General features: G+C 40.8%; 1 protein-coding gene and 1 long non-coding RNA gene across 3 annotated transcripts in view; one reads left to right on the top strand and one right to left on the bottom strand.

The window, feature by feature from the left end:
- The window catches only part of lamb4 (laminin, beta 4), a 90,424-nt gene that overhangs the window by 67,528 nt on the left and 964 nt on the right, over window positions 1-21,932 (bottom strand). The window contains exons 2-11 of one of the 2 annotated variants that reach the window (XM_080304022.1): window positions 18,873-18,969; window positions 16,017-18,247; window positions 15,116-15,231; window positions 12,376-14,824; window positions 3,537-3,614; window positions 2,004-2,194; window positions 1,158-1,293; window positions 812-885; window positions 480-668; window positions 190-253 (exon numbers count right to left, since the gene is read on the bottom strand). In XM_080304022.1, coding sequence (XP_080160148.1) covers window positions 190-253; window positions 480-668; window positions 812-885; window positions 1,158-1,293; window positions 2,004-2,194; window positions 3,537-3,558 — 676 coding nt within the window. In that variant the 5' untranslated portion in view covers window positions 3,559-3,614; window positions 12,376-14,824; window positions 15,116-15,231; window positions 16,017-18,247; window positions 18,873-18,969. Of the gene's footprint in view, window positions 1-189; window positions 254-479; window positions 669-811; window positions 886-1,157; window positions 1,294-2,003; window positions 2,195-3,536; window positions 3,615-5,363; window positions 5,444-12,375; window positions 14,825-15,115; window positions 15,232-16,016; window positions 18,248-18,872; window positions 18,970-21,932 lie in introns of those variants that run through there. The other variant, XM_026172277.2, reaches the window with a different exon arrangement.
- On the top strand, window positions 6,584-7,939 carry LOC145429897 (uncharacterized). The gene is made up of 2 exons (XR_013910228.1): window positions 6,584-6,846; window positions 7,461-7,939. It is a non-coding gene; the product is annotated as an uncharacterized LOC145429897 (long non-coding RNA).

Below are 21,932 nucleotides of genomic sequence, written 5' to 3'. Positions count from 1 at the left end.
AGCCTGACCCCCCCCCGCAGTTTGCCCCAGGGCAACTATGGTTTGCCTCCACCAGTGTGTGAATGTGAGAGTGAATGTATAGTGGAATTGTAAAGCACTTTGAGTGTCTAGAAAAGCGCTATATAAATGCAATCCATTATTATTATTATTACATATAAACACAGTGACAGCTATTTAGGAAAACCTCACCGTGGATGTTCGGTGCATGAGGGTTTTCTGTTTTAAAGACAGGATCAAGAGCTTTCAGGACCACCTAGAGGACAAATATAAGAAATACAAACATATTTACTTACACAGAACCAGTATAAAAAAGCATCATTAATGCTTTGCTGTTATATTACTTCATCATTTTATCATTCCTGTGAATTAGTTTCAGTTTTGTCTCAATGAATTCTTATGACAAAGTCCAGAATGACTGAAGCCCAGGGGAGCTATAGAAAAAAGCTCATGTTCACACTGGCTGTAGTTACAATTGTTACCTCTCCAACTAAGGATGGTTCTGATCCAGAGTATCTGCTGTCACAGACAACGTCATCGATGCTCCTGGCGGGCGCAGTCGACACTGAAGGGAAATGAAGAGAACAGTCTTCTGCAAAGTAACGGACAACTGTCCAACTTCGCCCAAAATCCCTTGATCGTTCCACCAACATGGCTGCTGGCCGAAAACTCTGCACAGAGCAGATTAGCATTATTTTAATGTTTGATTAGGCAAATGTTAAAGGTGTAGGCTCTTTTCTATTCATACGACTTTTTGACTAACATTAAGTTAATTCCCTAAAAACATTAAATTCAGTACGCTTTAGAGGTATACCTTGAACCTGAGGACCAGGTGACTGAACTGGAACATAGTCTCCAGATTTAACTGGATGCTGACATTATGAACTCCTGCACAGAAGGCAAACACAGAGCAGACTTACAGTGTTGCAGATTATTTGTGATAGCATATTTTAACTGTAACGTTCCACAAACAGTAAGTCGTGTTTCTTTGTCACACACAGAGCAGTAGGGGTAGAGTTGCACAGCTAAGTGCTTTCTCTTACCCAAACACATTCTGCCACCTAAACAAAATGTTTTTTGTAACTAATATATTGATTTCACATAGTTTTCCTTCTCCCTCTGATTGGACAGTTTGTTGTTGCAGAAATACTCAAACTTACCAGTCTCCGACTGCCACCACTTCAGCTTTCTCTCGAGGTCAAAATTTGTGATGACATTCTCAATACGATGGCTGTTTGGGCTGTTGTAGCGATGATATGGTAGCCGAGAGTCACATGTGAAACATTTCTGCCCCTCCTATGAATAAACATAAACCAGCCTGATCAATGATTACCTCTGGGTTTATAATACTACAAGTAAACTACATGAAATATCATTACTTTAGTAGTAATGATATTTCATGTAGTTTATTGTAGTTAATTTCATTTATTAAGTATTTCAATCACCATAAAGGAGGTAATGCTTATTTCTTCATTATACCAACGCCTACAAATCATGGAACAGGCTATTAGCCCAGGCAAAAATAGCATCTTCCATGATATAACAAATTTATTTTGTTATTGATCAATGTAGAAGACAGAGTCATGCTTTAAGCTGTGCTTGAAGAGCCTGAACATACAATTTAAAACTGGATCATTGCCAAGTTGTCTGTTATTTTTACTTGTTCATCCTTTGAGCCTTTTCATGCTCGGGTGATTCACCAGTCAGAAGAACTTTGAATGCTGGAGAAATAATGCAAAGATTGACGATACATCAGAAGGAAAAGAAAATAAAGAGAAAAGCATACACGACGGGAGAGGTGGAAATGATCCTCAGGGTGAAGAGAACAGCGTCAGATAATAAAGACACAGATCTGAACATGCTTCAGTATGAAGACCAGCCAGAAACATCAATCAAAGAGAAAATGAGTTCAGCTGTAGTTTATTCACACACAGGCTGACATATCTTGCTTCACTTAACACACACACACACACACACACTTTGTGTGTATGAATTTTCTATTTGACCTCCAGATATCCGATGATGCAGTAATTTTGTGGTCCATCCAGACCACAAGTGGATGACGCTGAGAGCTGAGCAGCACGACCCACCAACAGGTCACCCAGCTGGGGGTTACAGGAGCTGATGGGGCATGGGTCCTGGAAGTCCTTGTAGTCCTGAAGGTGAACTGCTGGAAGGAAAGCTGCAGAGAGACAAACTGACCAAAGACATTTGAGGTATTGGACATTTCTTCCAGACTCGGGAAAGTAGGTCTTTTAACAGACATAAAAATAAAATAGTTGTCTGCAGTTTAAATATTTCAGCATATCGTTAAATCGATCCTTTTTTCCAAAGCGTCACAGTGAAGTGTTTTTTTTCTAAATTATAGCTTTCTAGAAGGAGAAAGGTGTTCACATTTTTGTTTTTACAAGAGTTATGATGAGAACTAAAAATAAGTTTAAATTTAATAGATTGGGAAGAAAAACACGTGACAACAAGAGGAAAACCTTCAACAAGTGATTGCATGTCTGCAAATCTTCAGCTAAAATACCTTGAACAGCACACCTGATCAACCTGACAACTGCTCCCTGCCCTGGCCATAACAACTTGGACTTTTCCTCAAAGAGGAGGTGCACCTGCAGGTGTTGGACATCACATCTCACAACATGAGAACTGCAATGTCACTTTCTTTACAGGAAGTTTTATTCATTGTTAGATTAAACATTGAATTCTAATGTTTTGTTATCCAGGTCATGGTAAAGAGTTTGAAAAGAAAGTGATTGGAATTGTCATGGTTTGCGTGAGTGCTGGGTTTTTTTCACAATCCTGGCATTTCCACCTCTGGGCAGAGCTGCCGCATCACTGCTGAAAGGCTGCACCTAAGCCGGCAGCCCAGATTGTCTGCTAGCCCTCATTAGTCGCGGTTATAGTTATTCCTAAATTTGACTTTCTTCTCACAGAAAATCTCCGGATGTTGCTGAGACTCACTGCCATAGCCTGCCTTGGTTCAATCGCTTCAACTCGCAGTTTCTCCAACTATGCTCACCTGCCTTGCTCCCCACCCAGCACTCTGACTTTAACAGATCACTCATTGGATTACCTTTGCACCTCACCCTGACCACCTATCCCTCTATGCTTCACCTGCGCCTGTGAAAAGACTTTGCAATTCACAACTTACACCTTGGATCAGCATCTGAAACCCATTCTAACACCTGTTTCCCTCATTTCAGTGAGTGAGAATACCACCACACCCTTTCCCTCTGTCCCACACCCCAGGGGTCCTGCACTGGAAGTGTCCAACTGTTTGCCATCTATAATCCAGTTTTGAGATCCTTCCCAGGCCCTCTTTTGGGATCACTCCTACTAGGGTTTAAATACCCAGGGCTCTCCACCATTTCATTTTATAACTGGAGACGCTTCTTGGATGCGAGGTGAACTGTCTTCAGGAAACTTAAAGAAGTCCAGGTGCTTTGTTTCCAAGCTCTAGTGATTTTAATGGTCCTTCCTTCACTGAGTGAAAGTTCAGAAAACATATGGCAGTGATTAGAAACTGAACTTACCGATGAAAAAGTGAAAGATCATGTTGTGCTGAGGCTGGTCAGGTAGATTCCACAGATCTCTAGCAAATTCTTCTTACTCTGAGCACAAAAACATGTAAACATCTTCATCACATTTATTGCTAAATTACTCATTTCGTGATTGCTAATCTAAGGTCAGTTTTATCTGCATAAACAATAAAATGTATATTTAACAAAACCAAACACATTTAAGGGAAACAAATAAAAATCACACCGATAATTTTTCATGTTCTTATCAATAAACAGTTCAATTCTGTTTTATTGATAGAGCAGTTCACAACAATAATCACTTCTGAATTGACTCTTATCCAGCCTCTTAACATTTCATTTGCTGTTGGCTGCTCTGTTAACTGAGTCTCTATCTTTACACTGTGGAGTCCCCTGGAAAAGTTGAAACAGATATTGTATTTTAATTGTGTTATGAGACAAACAATTCTAGTAAGCACATGACAAATATGTCATCATTAATGTCACCATATATGACAAAATAAAGAAAAAGTGATTTGTAAATAAGATAGTAATCTCATGTACTATAACTAGAAAATGGTTATGAAAAATCTGCTAACCTTCGATTAAATGCTAGTTCTTTCTTTTTTTTCAAACTGAATAAAAGAAAGTGGGGTATTGGTTGAATATAATATGCCTCCTCCCATTTAAATAAAAGAGCCTGACAGAGTAGTATGTTTTCACAGAGCAATCAAATGCAACCCCCTGAGGGGACTGATGCACTTTCACAGGAATGAAAGGAAAATGAAGTTTTGCTGAACATTTAAACACCTTCCATGCGTTTAAGCCAGTTTTATTGCACAAGTTCTTTATGGAGAGGCAAGTTATCATTTTGTGTTGTTTCTAAGTTAGCTTTATTGTCCCCTGCAGGGAAAGTGCTATGGGAAACAGAAGTGGATAGGTATGTTGGATCAGTATGTTCACAACATAGTAAATATAAACAGATTTCCAACTTGTTTTTCGAAACAGTTGGAACACTGTAAAGGTTAAAAAGGTAGGTAAAAAATTAATAACAAAAACAATTTTCCCAGGAAAAGGCATAATCCAGATGGGAGCTAGTGTTTCTCATCATTCAAACTTCTCCGTGATTTACATGTAAAACACTGACTTAATCGTGTTAGTGATGTGCAAAAACAAAGCTTTCTCTGGACTCCTTAGAATGCCTAACACGAAAAATACAAATACTCTAAATATTCATGCTCACAAATTTTGCACAAGTTAAATAGGATTTGCAAATTACATTTCAAGATGTGCGTGTGTGTGTGTGTGTAATGGAATGAAGTACTGAATATTTATCATGCTCCTGGGAATATTGTTTATAGGTATGAACTTAAAGTGATAAATATCTTGATGTGATCTGTCACACATCCTTATAGCCACAATCGATTAGAATGGTCTGACAGGACCTTGAACATATTTAAAAAGTACAATTGTCGAATGACAAAAACTGTCAAAAACTTGGTGGTAACATTTATATGTACACTGAAAATACCCACCAACCTTTAATTTCTACTTTAGAATAGTGAAACGATAAAACAAATTCATAGGTTCACAATTTAACACACCAACTATTAATTACCAATTATATCTACAACCCCAAATACATTTCAGTGCAGAGCAATTAATGCTTCACAAAATACTGTTTGCAGGCTTACAGTTCTATGAAATGCGAATTATTCCAGTTAAATTGAACAAATCAGCTGATCATATGAGGTACAAAGCTGCCTGACTTTTCTAACAGCAGGTCGAGTTTTGACTTAAAAGATAGTTGATAGACTTAATTAGAGTAAATATGGAACATACCTACTTCTGCCTCCATCGCAAAAGAAAGAACACATCTGGGCAAGTAACAGCACACCTGAGACATATGCAGCCTCAGGCTGTACTTATCAGTGTGAGAGATAAAAAAAAAAGGCAAAGAGAGAAAGTGAGAAAGTCGGTGTGTGTAAGAGAGAATATTGCACAGGCATAACTCCCATAGGAGAGGGATTGGGAGGGTTTTTTATCTTCGCATTTGTCATGTTGTACCAGAACAAAAAGAGCAGGTAAAATAAAATCAAATTCAAATTTTATTTGTCAGTTACACAATCATACACAGCAAGACATGCAGTGAAGTGCTTATTAGTGTGCAATTCCAGACCAGTATAAATACAACTAGAGAGGGAAAATTTCAGAAGAAATTTTAAATGTGCCTATGCTGCTGCCAATGAGTGTAGTTTACCATTCATACGACTACAGGGAGCAAAGAGGCACAGAAAAGAAGACCAGACACCAGCGAGGGAGGATAAGAAGGACAGACGCAACAACATTGTCATCCCCTATGTAGCTGGTGTATCAGAGAAACTCAGGAGAGTTTTCTCCAAGCATGACATCCCGGTGCATTTCAGACCCAGCAACACGCTCAGACAAAAACTGGTTCACCCGAAAGATAAAACGCCAAAACACAAACTTAACAACGTGGTGTTTGCTGTACAGTGCAGCGAGGAATGCCCAGACCTCTACATTGGAGAGACCAAACAGCCACTTCACAAGCGCATGGCACAACACAGAAGAGCCACCTCCACAGGACAAGACTCAGCAGTCCATCTGCATCTTAAGGATAAAGGACACTCTTTCGAGGATGCCAATGTTCACATTTTGGACAGAGAGGACAGATGGTTTGAAAGAGGAGTGAAAGAAGCATCTATGTCCACTGTGAGCGACCATCTTTGAACAGAGGCGGGGTTTACGACACCAACTCTCTGCCATCTATAATCCAGTTTTGAGATCCCTCCCAGACGCCTTAACGCCCACTCACATCCTGGGCCATCTGACCTCAGGAATTCGCATGATAAGGTGGGGCCAGGTTTCACAATGAACCCACCCGAAACTCTGGCTGATTGGGTCCCACACCCAGTTTCACACCTTGGCTCAGGCGATTAGAGGATCATCAGGGGTCCTTTTGTCCCTCTGTGGGGGGTCACTCCCACTAGGTTTATATAGGGCTTTGGAGTTGACGTCACACAGATGCATTGTGGGAGCGCAGCGCCAATCTACGAATTAAAACAAACACACTGTGTTGGAACCACGACTACAAGAAAGATGCTTAAAAGCAGCTCAAAAGAGAATGAACTGTATAGAGACCGATTTCATTCAGAGGCAAAGCAGCTGTACTTGCAGAAAATAGCGTGCATTGGAAATGTGGACCCGTATGAAATACGGCCGTGGAGTAGAAACCCCGAACACCTAGCGCTATTTTGTACCTTGTCTGTGGAGTCAGCGCGTACAAGTCGTCATTCAAACAAAGGTAAGTCAGCTCGAGTACTGCGAGTGAAATGCGTTTGATTTCCCTGCAAACATTCAGATTAGTGCAGCATAAATTCATTCATGAGGGGAAATTACAGTGAGAACATGTGGAGGCTGTTAGAGGGATAACATAGTGAGTTCAGTGCATTGATGAGACACTGTCCTGAAGGATTTAGATATTTTTTATGGTTTCAAGAAATTGCACTAATTTATTCATATTTATTATAAATAATCCTAATTACACATCTTGCTTACATGTTTGTATCCTGTGTCACTAAAAATACATTTTATTTTAATTTTATATATTGATCAATGACCTGCAGAATCTCCTTATCATATTAAGTGATTCATAATTGTCACTTGATGCTTTCTCCATCTCTACAGTGATGACATCCTTGCATTACATACTTTAGGTTCATTTTCTGCAGGCAGGTTTCTGACAGAACAGGCAGGTTTACACTATAACCTGCAGCGATGGACACATAAAGAAATGAAAAATTACATGTGCTAACTTTCTAGACACTTTGTTACATTTATGATAAAGTAGATTAAACACATTTGTGTCAGCCTTGGCTCATAGTTCTTGTCTTTAAATGAACTTTGTGTGTGTTTCAGGTGCTGCACTCTAAGCCTGAATGAACCAGCATTGCAGCCATGGGTCACTGTGAGCATCACAGGGAAGGTTGAAGCCGCCCACTGCACCTGTATGGCCGGAGTCGCAGAGACCTGCAGCCACGTCACTGCTCTTCTGTTTAAAGTAGAAGCAACAGTGTTGATCCGTGGCAAAAGGACTGTTACAGATGAACCTGCATACTGGGTTTTGCTGGGTAATGTGACCAAGATACAGCCAGAGGTTGGCCATAAGATAGACTTCTCCTCTTCAGCTGCCCAAAAAAAGGCTCTTGATCAAAACATAAACAGACCATCTGTAGTGACAGGTAAAAGGAGCCGTCCTCAAAAAAGAAAACCCCCACCTGTTACTGTGGAGTCTAGATGTATGCTTGTAGTGCACTGCCGTGTAAATAATTTGCATTAACTGAATATGTACTGACTGAGTCCCACTGTTCAAAAGTTGAATAAAGAAACAAACTAAATTTTGCCTCTTTTTTTATTTTATTAAAACCACTTTATAGAACATCACATCAGTAACAGTGTAAAATAATTAAACTATTAAACTATCTTGTTCAGAGAGGGAGGAGGAACGTCCCCCGAAATATTTTTTAAATGGTGCACTGTCTTAATGAGTTTATGAACGATGTGAACCTTTGCTGAGAAGTCAGGATCATCTGACTGTATTTTCTTCTGTGGAGGTGCGGCCCGGTCCGTGTGTGAATAAAGATCAGCAGGTGAATTTATTAAAGTGTGAGTTCAGGTGAAATCAGAGAGGTGTGTGTTAAAGAGTGTGTAACTGCCCACTGTGACGTCACATCCACAGTGTGTCATCGGTGTTTGTGGTCACAGTGTTTCTGTTTTCATATTCAGGTTCTCGTTTAAAGTCTCTGTCGTTCACACGTTACTGTTAAATGTTTGAATGTGAGTGTGTGCCTGTGTAACAGCGCCCTCTAGTGGACGAGCTGGCCTCCTGCACTATGAGCTCTCCAGACAGGAATGAGCTTTGAGCAGCTCTATGTAACCCTGGTAAACATAGCTGTCAATAAATAAAGCCTGCTAGTAAAAACAGTCATAAGAAATAGATTACAGGTGATAAATAATCAATAAATAGATCATAATGGTTAAAAAACTAATTAAAAAACATCAACAATGATGCAATTCATGATATAGTGTTTCATTTGTGTTTAAAAACATGTGAAAGGTTAAACTTGCTGCTTCACTGTTTTCGTGTTAATTCAGGTAAAATGGGTAAAATATGTGTTCAGACTCTTATTACAACTATAATAAGAACATAACTGAACGGGACTTGGTGAGTAGTGTTAGTGAGATGAAGCTTCGTGATGAACTGAAGCTTCTATCCAACTGGTCGATTTATGGTTTGAAGCATTGTGATGATTCATTTGCTCTACTGCGCCATCAAGTGGACGATTCTAGTGAAACAGGCTCTGTGATTATAATGATGTGATGTGTAAACCTCTAAACTGAATATATACATTCTTTTCATGGTTATTTATCCCGAATATTTTCTCAGTGTGTCTGATACAAAAGAGAAAGTGGAAACTTTTGATATGATTGTGTAACTGTTAGGGCTCGGTATCGTCACTGATTTCTAGAATCGATTCCACGATTGGATTCTGATCATGCATCACTACATATCCATATTTTTATATCTATAAAAAGAAAGCTGACACTTGCCAGACTTTATCAAAGGTGTGAGCGTCACAGCAGAGGCCTTTGTGTCAAAGTAGCTGAGGATAAAACAGAGAAACATGAAGGTGATTTTCCTGCCCTGGATTTTATAAAAATATTCTGCAGTACATCAAAAACGAAAGAAAACCATGAATCAACATCTGAACATTACCTGATGCTGCTGAAGTGAAACAAGGTTACAGAGGTTGGATTAGAGACACAGCAAAAGTTTCTAATTTTTAAAAAGTTTAAATATGTGGTAGACTTGTGCGTAACAAGCAAGCGAATAATGCAGAAAACAGATTTTTAGACGGGATACAGAGAGAGAGAGTGTCATGATCCAAGCAGCCAGGAACACAGGCACAAATGTAATCTTCAAAAAAATGGGTTTTATTATACGCCCAAAAAGGACAACATGATTACAAAAATTCAAAATAACAAAAAATAAAGTTTTTAGGAACCAAGTGGGCCCATAAAAGAGGTTAACTTAACAGAATGCTACTCAAAAGTCACTTAACAAAAACATAACTCAACAAACTGACCTGCCCAAATGAGAAACAGCTCCAGTTATATAGCAAATGAATAAACCATTATATACACCAAAGGTGAAAACTAAAGAGATAACAGCTAACCATCATTCAAGAAGAACCCCATTCCCCCTGCATGATCACAATAGATGGTCCAGTCCACTTTATTGGCTTCTGCATTTAAACCAGCTCCACCCTCAGCCTCCTCTTTCAGCCAAACCAGGAAGGACTGGAGCGGAGGTCAGGTAACTCCGAAAGAGCAGAAATATAATCAATATAACATACCTATATAAAATAACATGCAAAGCAAAGTCTATGCCACCATTTGGGCTATAGCTTAGTGCTGTCATGCATTACAGGTAAACTCAAAATATCAAATTAGTTAACTTATGATCACAGAAGCTTTAGAGCATAACGTAAACATAAGACAAAAGACCAAATGAATATTACCAAGCATCTCAGTTGTGTGGTTGCATGCATCCATCACAGAGAGAGAGCGAGAGAGCTGTGCATGAAGTGTGATTTTTACCGCGCTCGAAGCGAAACAGCAAAAGTCAGAGTGAATCCATGACGATGTTTATGTGAAGCGTAGTTTGGATCTTCTTTTGCTGCTGCTTCATGTTGTGTTGGGCTCTTGAATAAAACTCCTGCTCAAGTGATAACGTGGAGCAACAACAATCTTTAATGCAGTTTTTCTCGTGGCTGTTCACGTGCCAACCCATTTCCTGTTTGTGGGTAAGTACTGCCGCCTAGTGGCGCATGCATGTACATCCATATAGATTACACCACAGTTCAGTCAATATTGTTTGGACAGAGATAAAAGCTGCAGCTTCAGAATCAGTGCAAAAAGGGCGTAAACACAAAACGCGGACCGGCCAACGGATCAGAATCAGCGAGCTGTCGGCTTTCAGCCACGACCGTGTCCGTGCTGTCGGGTGAGAAAGCCACATCTCACTGATCCTGATCCGTGATCCATAAACGCTTTGTGTTTATGTCTTTGTGCACTGTAAAATGTAATTCTAGACGTTTGTTATTTCAACATATTGTTCTATATCAGTTTGACGATAGATGACTGAAGTTGTTGTTATAACATAGAATTACAAGTTAAAATTGCCTTTTATATCGAAAAATTTTAGAAAAAGTAGTACTAGAACAACTTAACTATTTCCTGGATAAAAATGCTGTTATGGACACTTTCCAGTCTGGTTTTCATAAATTGCATTCCACTGAAACGGCCTTACTTAGAGTATCCAGTGATATGTTGATGGCAGCAGACTCTGGAGAGCACACAGTGCTGGTCCTGCTGGATCTCAGCTCTGCTTTTGACACTGTAGATCACAGCATCATGATAAACAGACTCGAGAACTTGTTTGGGATTACTGGTGTTGTTTTAAAATGGTTTATATCATATCTGTCTGAGAGATCTTTTACTGTTTGCATGAATCATGTCACGTCAGAATCAACAGTTTTGCCGTGTGGGGTACCTCAGGGATCTGTCCTGGGTCCAATTCTCTTTTTACTTTATGTATCTCCCCTAGGCCAAATTATTAAGCGCTATAAATATATCTCCTATCATCTCTATGCTGACGACATCCAACTATACTGTTCCTTCAAAATGTCTGAGTTTTATAAATTGTCTAATTTAAGTAATTGCCTGACAGAAATCAACAAATGGTTATATGACAATTTTCTCCAACTAAACTCTGATAAAACAGAAACTCTAATTATTGCTCCAGACCACATGGTCCCAGAAATCAGGCAGCGTATCAGCTTCTTAGACCCTTCTGTAAAATCAAGCCTTAGAAACCTCGGTGTCATATTTGACATGTCGCTCGAGCAGCAGTCTAAGCAGCTGGTCTGAAACTGTTTTTATCATTTACGGAATATTTCTAAACTCAGACTAATGATATCAAAGCTTGAACTTGAGATGATTATTCATGCTTTTATTTCTTCTCGTTTAGACTATTGTAACGGCCTTTTTACTTGTTTAACAAATCGTCTTCAGACTGTGCAGAACGCTGCAGCACGTCTCTTAACAGGCACCAAGAGAAGATCGCATATCACTCCAGTCTTGGCCTCCCTGGGCTTTAAGGTCATTAGATCAGAGACTGCTGGTGGTACCACGCACTCATTTTAAAACTCGTGGTGATCGGGCCTTTCAGACGGCGGCACCACGGTTGTGGGATTCTCTCCCACTGTCTCTTCGCTGCACGGACTCCATTGATTCTTTTAAGAAACAGCTGAAGACATTTTTATTTAGAAAAGCATGGATGAATTTCTTCTTATGCTGTTTTTATAGTTTTATTGTTTTACATTGTTTTATTTACTGTTATATTGTTTTTATATTCCCATTTTCTGTGTTGTAAAGCACTTTGTGATCTTTATCTGTGAAAAGTTTACTTACTTACTTTAACCTTTGTACTGTTTTCTTCAGTTAATTTTGGAGTTACTACAAAGAGTGAAGATATAAGATGATCTGTCTGCTGTCACTGGGTGGTGCTGAGATCTGAATCTGAGGACGGCTCCTGAATCATCACAAACTGAAATATAAAGTTTATCTCAAATCTGAAATAGAGCTGATCCTTCTCCGTCCTCACACACTCGGGATCTGAAGTTGTTCAGTCCTACAGTTCTGCCGACAGTTGTTTATTTTTTATTTGTTTTAAAGGCCTTACTAACACATTTTCTAATATCATGTTTACCTTTGAGTTGGTGATGCTTTATAAATGGACATCTGCAAAGATGAGATGATGGAGCAGGTTTCAGTCGAGGTTCAGTCTGCTGCTGCATCCTGGTCACAACATACAGAGGTGTTATCAGCTCAGTATTGAACAAGAAATATTAATGTTTCAAATTATTTGTCCTAAAGGATGCAAGCTGTACAGAGTACTGCACATGTGACTTTGTGAACATAATTCATTAAAAATAATTTGGACAGTTTAACCTGAATATTTGTAACAAACTCAGTAAAAAAAAAATAATAATAATAATCAGGGGAAAATGTAACATTTTAACTTAAGCTGCCAAGCGGAAGTAGTTGGTTTCAGTACATAAGTATCGGGCTTTGCTATTTAATCCGTAGCTATTGACTAATGAGGGGTTACTGAAGTGCCAGGTTTTTAAAAGTTGGCGTTAATGTCGTTCCACATGTGGAAAGCGACAGAAAACATGCAGCTGTTTGCTTCTGTGCAGAACTGATTATTAAATATGTGCAGAGTCCAGCCTGTTGCTCTTACAGTATAATACTCATAATAAAAGTACAGTAACCGTAGTTAGTCACTGAGCAGCCCGGTGCGTTTCTCTTGATTTCTTTAGTCAGGGTAAATTCATTCACCTGCACAGGTTTTTTTTTTTTGGTTTTTTTTTTCTTTCTTAAATGACATCAGAAACAGCAGTATGCGACATTACGTGATGGCAGAGCTTCAGTTCATCCTTTGTCATTTTTTTTTTTTTTTTAACCTGCACAGGTTAGCTAAACGAACTTTACAAAACAAGTTTCCCCGACAGCCGAGTGCTCACCTAACACACAAATCCTGATTTACAAGTAAAAAATATTTATGACCACAATTTGAGCCCATATACTCTCTCTACCAGAGGCGGAGCCAGACATTTGAAACACCCGGGGCTTAGCCCTATGCATGTGGGATGTATTTTTTTTTTTTTGGGGGGGGTTAGAAATGACTGAAAGATTAATTGGCTGAGTTTTGAGTTTTGTTCAAAAAAGAATGACTTCATATAGGGGAAAATACATATCACATGTGCAGGACACCTTAAACTAGTTTTTTAATTAAGCAGCGAGGCAGAACAAAGTCAGGCTGTATCAAGACACGAGGACTAAACCCCGATTCAACCAGACCCAGAACTGATCCGGAATTAAAACAGGACTACAACAGTTCAAAATCAGGACATATAGGATTTAACAAAGACAGAACCAGAATCAGAACTAGATGATAGCAGCACTAAAAATCATCATAGACCTGCACTACACTTGTTTTTTTAATTCTACCAAAGTCCACTATTTAGATTGAGAAACATTTATAATTATTCAGCCTTGTTGTGCAAACAAGCTGCAGAACTTAATAAATATATAATTTGAAAAATAACAAACCTAAAAAGAAACACTAGGTACGAGATACATGAGGACCTGTGATACGGTGATACTCTTGGTAAACAACCATTTGACTAACATGTGAGTCTCACCTGCTCTTGTTCATCTCTGTCCTCATTCTGCATCTCCCTCTCTCTCTCTCCCTCTCTGTTCCTCTCTCTCCCTCTTTGTGCTGACAATCATCAAATATACAGTTGAAATTATTATTGATTATTTAAGACCTTGAATGTGAGGAGCAGGATTTTGGATTCATGTTCCAGTTGATGCATCAGAGTCAATCTGGGATCCAGTGTGGAGCACATGGACACTTTTAAGGCTTAAAGAACAAACCGATGATTCGATTAGATACTCGGCTCCATCTCTGGAGTCACGGCCACCAAAGCTTTGTTTCTGCTAACACTGTAAACATATACAAATGCACATTAATAGTTGTTACTGCAGAAAGAGAAAAAGAAGCGTCAAAGACAGGAAGGAGATCTGCTCCACTGCGGAGAGAGCTGCACAACTTTGTTCCTGCAGAATTGTCACACAGTCAAACTGATAATTCTTCATTTTTCATTGATAGTTAAACAGACTGGTTCTTATAGCTCTGAACGTGCTTCACAGCACAGCAGCAGCAATTGTGTGTTTCAGGAAGAAACAACGTTACAATAGAGCAGACTCTCCTGACACTGACAGAAAACACCGCGTCTTTACATCAGTGCTGACCACGTCCTTCCAGTTTCATCTACATGAAGCATATATAAATAAAACAGCGCTGACTTCATGTCTTGTTCTAGGACCGGGACACCGACCTATTCTTGATGCTGATATTGAATAAGTGGTTGACTGGTGTGTGTGTGTACCTCTAAAGATGTCTCTATAGATGACAAATACATGACTGTATACATGAAACTGACAGCAAGACGTGGGAAGGACACGGAGGCAGAGTGAGAGTTACCCTCTGAGCACTGATGAAGAGTCTGTGGATTATACTGCCAGCCAGGCCCTGGCCTGCTCCTGTCACTACCACCTCTGGTTCCTCCAGCAGGGAGCTCACAAACCTAGAGACAACACACAATGTGGAAAATGTTACGATATTCCCACAAAACAAAACACTTAAATAAGAACATGTAAAACCTGAAGACGCCAAAACTATAAAATAAGACCACCAACATGAGCGAGAAAGAAACGTGTGAACTGACTGTGATCCTTCAGACGCCGTCTTTGTGAAACAGATTCATCGTGACAACAAGTTACTGACTAACTATCTATAGTGACGGTGAAGACTGTTACATGTTACCAACAGCACAAACAAAGCTGTCAGTGAGCGCAGCTCAAACTCTGCGACTCACTTCTTCAGTTCATCAGCAGCCTCTCCGCTGTCGTCCTCAGGAACGGAGAACTTGGCCTTGAGCGAGCGAGCTTGAGTGATGACTGTCTCCATGCTCAGCAGCTGGTTAATGAAATCCTGCACACAGGACAAGAACAACTGTCTGCTCAATCCTGACAGCATGAGACCCCAAGACTACGTGGCAACGTTATAGGCTGAGTCTCGGGGTGTAAAAGGCGTGTTTGGAGTCACAGTGGATACATGGCATACTTAAATGTACTTTGAGAAAGCCAAGAATGCTTTTACACAACAAGACTGTCCAATCAAGCAAAACTAACATGGTGGGGTTTAGCTGTGCAGCTGTACAGTATGGGCTGTATGGATACTGAGTGCTAGTGAGAAGAACATTTTTATATGTGAAGAAGTGATGATTGTTCTCAGACTTTAGGACAGTATTAAAGCAGACGTTTAATGCACCTAACGTGTGATCAAACTCAATAATAACAATCTCAGTCTCTGTTTTCGATCACTGATAAACACATCCGATATCAGCAGAGTATAAAAGCTTTGAGCCCAGGTGGGAACAGCCGAAGGAATTACCTAGGTTTAGAAAAAAGTTAGCCATCACTGAGGAAGCACTGGAGTTTATTACTCCAGCTCCCACTACAATCCCACTGCACCACACCCCTGTTTTCATGGTTCAACCATCAATGGCCATAATAATTATCAGCCAAGTTCTCAGCCATGGTGCACACTGTCCAGTCTACGTACACCTCATGTACAGCACATACTCAACTACAACACAAACACAGTTAACAATCAATCAATAATTTATTTAAAAACAAAACTTTTTTGGGTGAATCTAATGATACTTTCTTTTAAACTGAATTATTTGTGGAAAGTCCGGTCGAGTTTTCACTGACCTCTAACTTCTTGTAGTCCTGGTTGGGGGACTGCAGGAGCTTGCTCGCTTGAACTGTAGCTTGCTGAATGTTTTTTCACACTGATGGAATATCTTCAGCAGACTCTGAAAGAGAAGAAATGACAGTGTTTCCAGAGTGACAGAAAGCTGTGATTAAAAGAAAGACCTGCCACGTTTGTAACCTCAATTACTGTTAACATGAGAAAAAGCCTAAAATTGAGTAAACCTGCAAACTATTATCTTACTAATACAGATCCTTTTGAAATAAACAAAACCTTCACAACATTTTATAATAATCTTTACAGAGATTAAAACATATCCACAAAGTCTTGATGGATTATTATTGGAGTTAATTAATCCAGCTATTTCAGAGGATCACAGAACACATCTGCAAATAGAAACTAAGCCTTTTGTCCAGGAATATACCCACATGTGCTTTGGCACAAGGAAAAACTCCCTTTAAACAGGAAGAAGCCTTAAGCAGAGCCAGGCTCAGGGAGGGGCAGGGCCATCTGCAATAACCGAGTACAATAACCTCAGTTTGATCTGAATTAAGAAGCAGAAAGTTAGCGGCCATCCAGGTCTTTATGTCTTTAAGACATTCCTGCAGTTTAACTCATTGGTGTGTGTTATCCGGCTTCATGGACAGATAGAGCTGGGTGTCATCAGCATAGCAGTGTAAATGTATGCTATGTCTTCTAATGATGCTGCCTAAGGGAAGCATGTATAATGTAAACAGAATTGGTCCTAGCACTGAACCCTGTGGAACTCCATAATTAACCTCAGTGTGTGAAGAGGACTCTCCATTTACATGCACAAACTGGAGTCTGTTAGATAGATATGATACAAACCTTCACACATTCATGTGTTATCAGCACGGAGCGTCTCTGTCAACCTCTGGAAGTAAAGCTTTTAGTAAGTGTCATAAGATCAAAATACATTTTTTAAAGAAGTGAAACGAGGACATTATTGTTGTGTCCAAGCTATGTTTTGTATTTTGTAGTCCAGACTTAATCAGAATTAATTTGCATACAACCTGGATATGCACCAAAGCATTTCTGACCTGCTGAAACATTCTGGGATATTACAGAATAAATGAAAACTAGCTTTCTGGTTTAATTAGAGAAAAGGTCTGAGTATCACAGCAGGACGTTAGCTGATTGAGGTTTCTCCAAAGTACTAGAAAACTCTCCTCAGTGATGTCCTTACTAGTGTCTCTCATTGGCTGTCTCTAGACTCAGAACTGGTCTTAGCAGTATACCGTCAACTTAGAGACGATCCAGAAACTAAGACCTGTTATAATTATACGTGAACTCTCATTAGCTAAATTAATGGTTGCACTGCAGGTGTCAGGGAACAACAGCAACACGACTGAAAGATCTTTAGCTTCTTCTAGAAACCAAATCAAATTATGCCCTGCTCCAGATGTGACAGTCTGAAGACGAAATCTAGACTTTTCTGTATCCTGGAATAATTATCAATTTATTGTGTGTAGAATAAAATAAAGAGTGGGTTTTATCTGATTTCTGATCATTACTGGAGAAAACTTGACTGAAAGAAATTCATGCTGGGGAAACTTTCCAGGCTCCTTTCACAGTGAGGGTTGGGTAGCTAGTTAGAGTAAACAAACTAAATCACATTTACCTGCATTTTAACACCAGGGTCATGTTCTACCCATCATGCCTACGCAGCCCTGAAAACATCACGTGTCCATCTCTGATACTTATAAGAGCTCAAAACTGGCCCAAACCCTGATGGAGTCCAAGGGCCTGCAGTGCAGAACACATCTTGAGCCCAAATCTTGGGGGGCTCAGGATTTGGGCTTTTTCTGCAGCTCATGGGCTGCATTCACTGAACCGACCACAAACTCATCTGTGCACCAAAGTACACAGTGAGACGTCCTTTACCCTCACATCACTGGACACTTCCAGGTTCTGGGTTTCAGTCACTCTATACCAGTGGTGCCCAAATCTTTTTGCATCACAGCTGTGATACAGAACGGCTGTGTGGGCAGAGCCTGTTTCGTTTCAGTGCCGAAAAAAAGGGGTTGTATTTTGATGTAATGACTGTGTCGATGCAATCAGTCATTACATCACTCAGCTCAGGACTGAGCTGTGTAGACGCCAGCGTGTATCATACAGTGCATCCACTTGCAGCCCTCCTCGTTTCCCAGCCGTCGCGCCCCCGTCTGCACATCCCCACACAGTCCTCACGTTTCTGGCAGGAGCCTGTCTGCAGAGAAGTCATTCCTTTGTCACTATCAGTGGCTTCATCCACCTGCAGAGGAAAGCAGCTAGCATGCACCTTATCATTAAGCACTCGATAGGCAACTTTACAGGGGCAGAGCACAGACGCAGTTTTAGCAGAGACACTGTTGAGCACGACGGTTTAGAAGTGTGTGTCTGAAAAAGCCCTCTGACTTGTCTTTGTGCTCTGGATGTTTGGCGTCTTAGCTTGTTAAGCTTTAAACTGTCACAAACTTGCACTTTAAGACAGACACGCTGCGGCCTCTCCTCATCACCCACCGCTGCGCAGGTATGCTTCATCTTATCTTCTTTGGCTTGGAAACATATTTGGTGATGCTTCATCCTCTGCTTTGTGTTTGTGTGCGAGCCCCGTCAAAAGCCTGTGCATTATGCTGGCAGCGTCCAAGATTTCTACTTTTTTATTCATGCAGCTTCTGGTTTTTTTCTCCATTAACATCTCGGGTTGCATTTCATTTTCTTAGTACTTATTTTAATATCTTTAGTTTTTTGTATTTCGGTCTTACTGTAATTTACCTGCTGTGGGCTCAGAGTTATTTTCCCTGATTTTATTTCATATAAACGTGTTTCTCAACCAAACGGTGAGGACTTACCTTCTTCCTTCAACTTCAGAATAGTTGCATGAAGTATACAGGGCAGGAGGTGACGGGCCAGGTCTGCAGGTTTCTGCATCGCCATGTAGTGCAGAACCTAAAGACAAACCCCCAAAAAGTTTAGTTTGCCTGGCTTCTGTTTTCCTTTTGCTCTTTCAGATCAACAGAATATTTTTGCACAGCCAACAGGCTGCCTCTGAAGAAGACTCCAGATAAACGGTGACCTTTCTCTATGATGGTTATTCACAGAGGGACCAGTCATACCCAGATCTTTAAATCTGTCATAAGACTATCAGTGAGCATTATTTCTAACTTTCTCTTTTTGGATAAACAATGTCTTTAAAAGACAGGCAACATTTTCAGTGATGGTGCAAACTGGAGCTCCGAGCTCTGCTTTCATATGTGCAGGAAGAACATGCAAACGCTTGGCAGGGACCTGCCCGGGTCCAAATCCAGGACCCTCTTTGGGTGAGGAAACAACTAACCCCAGTTACTGTTTGTCCCTTTCCCATAAAGCCGACCGGATCATTAATAGAAGCTGGTTTAAAGTTGTTCTTCATTTAACACCATCACACCACAGAGAGCTGCTGTGTGTCAGTTAAACATCGTGTGTGACAGCATCAGATCCTTTTTCATCAACATGTGAAAATGCTTCAACATGTCTGTGAGCACAGATCTGTGTTAAACTGACTTCTCCAACATACATGAGCCAAAACGGTCCCATGGCAGAAGCTGATCCTGAAAATCAGCAGAAACATTCATGAAAACACTTTGTGATCCACTTAGTAAACACGTTTGGCTTAAAACATGCATGTGGCAAAACGAACGACCTGCTTCAGACCTTCTCGGCCTTGGTGTCATCAAAAAGTCTTTTTTGGCGTCGTGCAGGTGTGACCCTGGCAGTCTCCCAAGCCTCCACCCACATGTTGCCTGGGATCTTCATCCTGGGACTGAGTGTCCCCGTCACCATCGTGTTGCCCTTCTCATCGACCACTTCCTCTTCTACGTAATCCCGAGGTGAATACCAGCGCACAAAATCCTCCAGGACACAGCCGGGGTTGGCTGCCTGTGGACAGAGACACAAACTCGTACTTTAAATGAAGTAATGTGTAAATATATTCACTGACACCTCATACTGGCACTGACGACTCGAACAGGGCCCACTCACGACACCACTGCATTCATGGACCCAAGCACACCAGGCTGTCACTGAACATAAAATGTCATTTAGGCATCAAAACGATTTCCTTCTGTTCAGGACTGGAAGTAAATACGTGTGATCTGGCAACAAAAATGTTTTACTTTTTTGTGTAAGAGTAAATCTGAAAATCTATGAATAACAAATCAATTGTATTTTAGTATTAAAACCAGTTCAGACTGAATAAAGAGCTCGTCCACACTGGATCAGAAACATGGTGGGAATAACCAACACTGTAGATTCAGGGCAGCTGCAGCATGACTTACACTGTGTGCTGGTCATTATCACTGCATTACTGCCTCAGGTCTGCAGGTCTCTGCAAAGACAAGGTTCAAATAACCTCTGAAGATGATTTATCAAACTGCAATGAGCTGTTTGAAAACTGACGACCACGTGATCGTCTGGTGATCAGAGGTTTCTGCACTCACGTAGCTTCTCCCAGCATGACTGCATCCATCATGCCACACGTGTCAGTGACAGAGTCACAGCTTTCCACAGCGTAGGCTGATCAACAGTCCTCTTATTTCACACTAGTTTACTTGTAAAAGCCTACATGACATTTTTTATTAATTCATCATTAACTGCACAGAGAAGACGTCGTTTTCTTTAAGCTAACAGTATTCTTAAAGTTCTTCATGACTGGGCCCAGTGTCCTCTTTATGGTCACCCTACCACAGCGGTACTCTCTGTGACTACTGTGTGTGTGTGTGACTGCACAGTTATGTTCACTGCAGGCAGTTCACACACACACACAAAACATCCTGAACAGTAAAACTAGCAGACATGTAGCAACTCGAGGGCACACTGACGCTAATGTGTGTATAAGAATTTATTTTATTTATGTATTATTCATATTATGTTATTGTATGATGCCTTGGTGCCACTGGATTTTAGCATGTCTCACACTCATGCAGTTAGACAGATGGTGGGAGTCTGGTAAGGAAGTTGGGGGGAAGCAGAACTCCACAGGAAGAATCTTTTGTCTCTTCGAGGACTCTGGGAGGCAGCAAGGGAGTGTGGACCTTAAGGTGTGAAACAGCTGTGCACTGCCTTTTGTTCCTGAAGAAGGCTTTTAACACAGAGCCATGCTAGGCTCAGGGAGACTCTGCTGACCGTCTGCCCCGCGATCATGCAGGCTCTCCACCAAGCTTGGTTTTCTGTTCTTTGTTTTGATTAAAGAATGTTAGCTACCGCTCGTCTGCAGGCTTTATTTAATGGAAAACTTCCACAACATGTGGCTAATGCTAAAGGCTAACGGGTGGCTGTAGCTCATTAGCAGGTCATCTACTGATCAGAAGGTCGTGGTTCAATCCCTGGTTCCTCCAGTCTGCAGGCCAAGTATCCTTGGTAAATGGCCTGTATTTGCATAGTGCTTTACTAGTCCCTAGGTTTACACAACCAGTCATCCACCCATTCACACACACATTCACACACTGGTGATGGCAGCTACATTGTAACCACAGCCACCCTGGGGCGCACTGACAGAGGCGAGGCTGCCGGACACTGGCGCCACCGGGCTCTCTGACCACCACCAGTAGGCAACGGGTGAAGTGTCTTGCCCAAGGACACAACGACCGAGACTGTCCAAGCCGGAGCTCAAACCGGCAACCTTCCAATTACAAGGCGAACTCCCAACTCTTGAGCCATAATCGCCCCATAGCCAAGATACTAACCCTAAGCTGCTCTCCGATGTGTCCGTCTAAGTGTGGATGTTAGACAGGAAGCACTAAGAAACTTAGGAGACAGCTGACCCAGAGTGTGTCCGATTCACTTTGAAGGACTCCATGTCAGATAGCAGACAGGCACTCTGCATCCGAGCACGCAGGTGGGTACCTTCAGCTGATGTGCCCAGTTTGGTCAGT

This window comes from Astatotilapia calliptera, chromosome 7 (genome assembly GCF_964374335.1).
Source record: "Astatotilapia calliptera chromosome 7, fAstCal68.1, whole genome shotgun sequence".
Classification (NCBI taxonomy): Eukaryota; Metazoa; Chordata; class Actinopteri; order Cichliformes; family Cichlidae; genus Astatotilapia; species Astatotilapia calliptera.
The sequence above is the reverse complement of the archived record's forward strand: the minus strand, read 5'-3'. Positions and strand labels throughout refer to the sequence as shown.